Source organism: Trachymyrmex cornetzi, unplaced genomic scaffold (assembly GCF_001594075.2).
Source record: "Trachymyrmex cornetzi isolate Tcor2-1 unplaced genomic scaffold, Tcor1.1 scaffold25, whole genome shotgun sequence".
NCBI lineage: Eukaryota > Metazoa > Arthropoda > Insecta > Hymenoptera > Formicidae > Trachymyrmex > Trachymyrmex cornetzi.
The window spans coordinates 796,598-801,318 of NW_017297166.1; the positions used below are offsets into that span (position 1 = coordinate 796,598).

Consider the following 4,721-nt stretch of genomic DNA (forward strand, 5'->3'; position numbering starts at 1 on the left):
AATCAAATTCAGAATGCTCCTTTTTACTAAATTCGGGAATAACTCAAGAACAAAAAATCGTAGAAATATTTTTTTTAACGATTTTGTAAAAAATTCCAAATTTTCATGATATAGATAACCGATAATTTTTGCAAATTTTTTTAGCACGTCACAGACCCATGAAGTGAGGAGATAAATTTCCCTTTCTTTCATCTCATAGCTTTCTATATATAAAAATGACAAACCCACATAAATTTAAAACATACAGTAACCGTTCGAAAGTAGAGATTTCAAACTTTGAAACCCTTTTTAAATTTTAATTTTAATCATTTTTAACGAAAATATTGTATTACCAATTTGAGCTAATAAAGTATCGCAGAATTTTTTTTTCAATCCTATATATATCACAAATAAGAAGACAAATGAGAATTTATTAATGGATTTAAACGTTTTCTCATGAATGACCTGATTTAACATATGTGTAATAACGTCATCTTTTCGCGGGAAGCTCTTGTCACACACCAAACATTCATACTACTTTTAATCGCTATGTATAAATTTATGAACGTTTAGGTTATCATTGGAAGTAAAAGTTATGCCGCAAACATAAAATCCAGCATATTCATAAGTATAGAAAAGTAAAAATAAAAAAACAACCAAATGAGAAATAATTGAAAAGAACACTAACGATAATTTGAAGGTACATACATTCCTCGCAAAGATGTAGTTCCCTATCTCTGTGTATTTTTGTATGAGTAATATGGAATGGAAAATAGATAAATGTAGTTGGATATTCGTTACATTTATACGGTTCTTTCACCGTTGTGCTTCACGTTTATATGAAGACGCAAACTATATTTTGTTGCATAACAGTTCTCACATTGGGCACACTTGTAAAGTTTTTCATTGTTATGTATCCTCTTGTGCCCGTCTAGATTCGATTTTTGACTAAAATATAACCGTAACAATATTAAACATTTGTTACCAATTTAATTAAGCATAGAGGCTGTAAAATCAAATAATTCTTCTAATTTTTGTTACTCACTGAAGTACTCACCTAAATGATTTACCACAAATCTCGCATTGATATGGTTTTTCACCTGTATGAATTTTTTTATGCCGACGCAAATCTGATTTTTTCTTAAATGCTTTATGACACACTCCGCATATGTGAGATCTCACTTCGAGATGTACCATCCTGTGCGAGGTTAGATTACATTCTACTCTAAAAAATGATGGTAACAATATTAATCATTTGTTACCAATTAAATTAAGCATAGAGATTGCGTTATGAAATAATTCTGATTTTTGTTACTCACTTAAATGATTTATCACAAAATTCGCATTGATATGGTTTGTCACCTGTATGAATTTTTTTATGTCGACACAAATCAAATTTTCTCTTAAATGCTTTACCACACACTCCGCATTTGTGAGATCTCACTTCGGTATGTACTATCCTGTGCGAGTTTAGATACCGTTCTTTACTAAAAAATGATGGTAACAATATTAATCATTTGTTACCAATTAAATTAAGTATAGAGATTGCATTATGAAATAATTCTTCTAATTTTTGTTACTCACTTAAATGATTTATCACAAAATTCGCATTGATATAGTTTTTCACCTGCAGCATGAATATTTTCATGCTGACGCAAATCACGTTTTCTCTTAAATGCTTTACCACACACTCCGCATTTGTGAGATCTCACTTCGGTATGTACTATCCTGTGCGAGTTTAGATACCGTTCTTTACTAAAAAATGATGGTAACAATATTAATCATTTGTTACCAATTAAATTAAGTATAGAGATTGCATTATGAAATAATTCTTCTAATTTTTGTTACTCACTTAAATGATTTATCACAAAATTCGCATTGATATGGTTTTTCACCTGTATGAATTTTTTCATGTCGACGCAAATAATATTTTCTCTTAAATGTTTTACCACACACTCCGCATTTGTGAGATTTCAATTCGTTATGTACCACCTTGTGAAAGTTTAGTCTCGACTTTCGACTAAAAAATGATCATAGCAATATTAATCATTTGTAACCAATTAAATTAAGCATAGAGATTAGATTATCAAATAATTCTTCTGTTTTTATTACTCACTTAAATGATTTATCACAAAATTCGCATTGATATGGTCTTTCACCTGTATGAATTTTTTCATGCTGATACAATTCACTTTTTCTCTTAAATGTTTTACCACACACTCCGCATTTGTGAGATTTCACTTCGATATGTACCACCTTGTGCAAGTTTAAATCGATTTTCGACTAAAAAATGATCGTTGCAATATTAATCGTTTGTTACCAATTAAATTAACCATAGAGATTGGATTATCAAATAATTCTTCTGTTTTTATTACTCACTTAAATGATTTATCACAAAATTCGCATTGATATGGTTTTTCATTTGTATGAATTATTTCATGCTGGTGCAAATTATTTTTTCTCTTAAATGTTTTACCACACACTCCGCATCTGTGAGGTTTCTCTTCGTTATGTACCACCTTGTGAAAGTTTAGACTCGACTTTCGACTAAAAAATGATCGTAGCAATATTAATCATTTGTAACCAATTAAATTCAGCATAGAGATTAGATTATCAAATAATTCTTCTGTTTTTATTACTCACTTAAATGATTTATCACAAAATTCGCATTGATATGGTCTTTCACCTGTATGAATTATTTCATGCTTATGCAAATCACTTTTTCTCTTAAATGTTTTACCACACACTCCGCATCTGTGAGATTTCTCTTCGATATGTACTGTCTTGTGCGAGTTTAGACTCGATTTTCGACTAAAAAATGATCGTTGCAATATTAAGCGTTTGTTACCAATTAAATTAACCATAGAGATTGGATTATCAAATAATTCTTCTGATTTTTGTTACTCACTTAAATGATTTATCACAAAATTCGCATTGATATAGTTTTTCACCTGTAGCATGAATATTTTCATGCTGACGCAAATCACGTTTTCTCTTAAATGCTTTACCACACACTCCGCATTTGTGAGATTTCACTTCGGTATGTACAAACTTGTGGTCGTTTAGACTACATTGTCGACTAAAAAGATGATCATAGCAATTTTAACCATTTATTACCAATTAAATTAAACACAGAGATTGCATTATTAAATAATTCTTCTGATTTTTGTTACTCACTTAAATGATTTATCACAAATTTCGCATTGATATGGTTTTTCACTTGTATGAGTTATTTCATGAATATGCAAATCACTTTTGTACTTAAATATTTTGTCACATACTCCGCATTTGTGAGGTTTTACGTCGGTATATACATCTCTATTACTTTGTCTTAAAGCTTCAGAGGGGGTAGCTTTGAAGATGATTATTATAAAACAAATATAAAAATGGTAACATAAAACATATAATTGTTGAAATAATATAAAGTTATCAAAAACACTAAAAATATTAATTATGAACTGTATATATCTTACCATACGGTTGAAGCACATATTCTGTTGTGTCATTATGTGTTGGTTCACTTGAAATCCGTTGCGGATGAGATTCCATTTTTTTGAACTTTGAAATTCTTTGAGGTATTGGATGGAGTTCGGAAAGGGTGAACCCCCGATTTTCTTGTCGTTTGGCTTACTATATTTTCAAGTGCTGATTACGAATATAATAATGAAATTTAGCGACATGGTCACTTCCAAGGTCAAATATTTAAAAAAACGACTTTTTTCACGTCTTTTCGACTTTCTACGCTAAGTGATTCATCCCTCCTCTCTGGTTATGGGCACACAATTTTCACGCAAAGCGACTTCCACACCTCTGCTTTGGGGCCCACAACTATTACTCGAAGCCACTCTCACCTTGTGACTTACGGCGACGTGGCTTATGGCGACATCAGTTTTGAAACCAAAAGCATTACCTTTAAAATGGCATAAAGAAAATTGTTCTAGCTTGCCCAGGATCTGAGTTATCGGGTTTCAAAGTAGATCCTATTTTTTTGCAATATTTTGGTTGAGTACACGGAGAGAACTTTTCGTTATTTTTTACCGCAAAATTCATTACAAATTTCATCATGTTTGGTAATAAGCTTGGGACAACTTGACGATAATGAAATATTATCAGTAACGATAGCTTTTTGAAATATACAAGAGACTTTTTATAAATGATGTAGTAAAAATTATAATGGAGATTGTAAAATGTTTTGAAATGAGTAAGCTCTAGCGTAGCTAGAGACACACTCGACAACGAAAATAACCAATAAATATTGATAACGGTCGATCAATTACTATGTTACATGGTAAAATTATAAGCGACTAAATCAGCGATTAAAAATATCACGATGTATTGTAAAAATTGTATAAGCTATTTTATATATTCATGACTACTTAGCATCTGTTCTTTTAAAACAATAAAGAATCATAAACTGCGTAACATATTTTAGATGTTGAAATTTTACTATACCCTTTAGTAAAATTAATAAAATATATTACATACCTTATTTTGACACATACTTGTAAATTAAAGAAACTCGTATACAATTCTTTGAAATACTATGTTGTCCCACTATTATCGTGATTTTCAGGCTAAATTCTAAGAGAAAATTCTCTCCGTGTATAGCCGACAATCGCGTTATGCACACCTCGAGGAGGTCGCACGGTTAAGCCTGCGGCACACGATGCTTGTTTTCCTGCTGGATTGCTAGCTGAATTAGAATCTTACCATCGTATTGGCTGTGATACTGGGCACTGACA

At 30.9% G+C, this 4,721-nt stretch overlaps 2 protein-coding genes across 2 annotated transcripts in view; both read right to left on the bottom strand.

Moving 5' to 3' along the window:
* LOC108761511 (zinc finger protein 681-like) overlaps nt 1–1,677 on the bottom strand; it is an 11,028-nt gene extending 9,351 nt beyond the window's left edge. The window contains exons 1-3 of the mRNA XM_018508108.1: nt 1,664–1,677; nt 1,299–1,466; nt 1,037–1,204 (exon numbers count right to left, since the gene is read on the bottom strand). Of these exons, the coding sequence (XP_018363610.1) occupies nt 1,037–1,204; nt 1,299–1,466; nt 1,664–1,677 (350 nt within the window). The remainder of the gene's footprint in view (nt 1–1,036; nt 1,205–1,298; nt 1,467–1,663) is intronic.
* Nucleotides 1,678–1,839: 162 nt separating this feature from the next.
* On the bottom strand, nt 1,840–3,528 carry LOC108761512 (zinc finger protein 431-like; the record flags this gene model as incomplete). Its single annotated transcript, XM_018508110.1, has 7 exons — nt 3,453–3,528; nt 3,157–3,331; nt 2,888–3,058; nt 2,623–2,790; nt 2,463–2,526; nt 2,096–2,262; nt 1,840–1,999 (listed from the first exon to the last, which is right to left on the bottom strand). Coding segments are annotated over exons 1-7 (981 nt in total), but the record flags the coding sequence as incomplete, so codon positions are not given.
* Between the last annotated feature and the right edge of the window lie 1,193 nt (nt 3,529–4,721).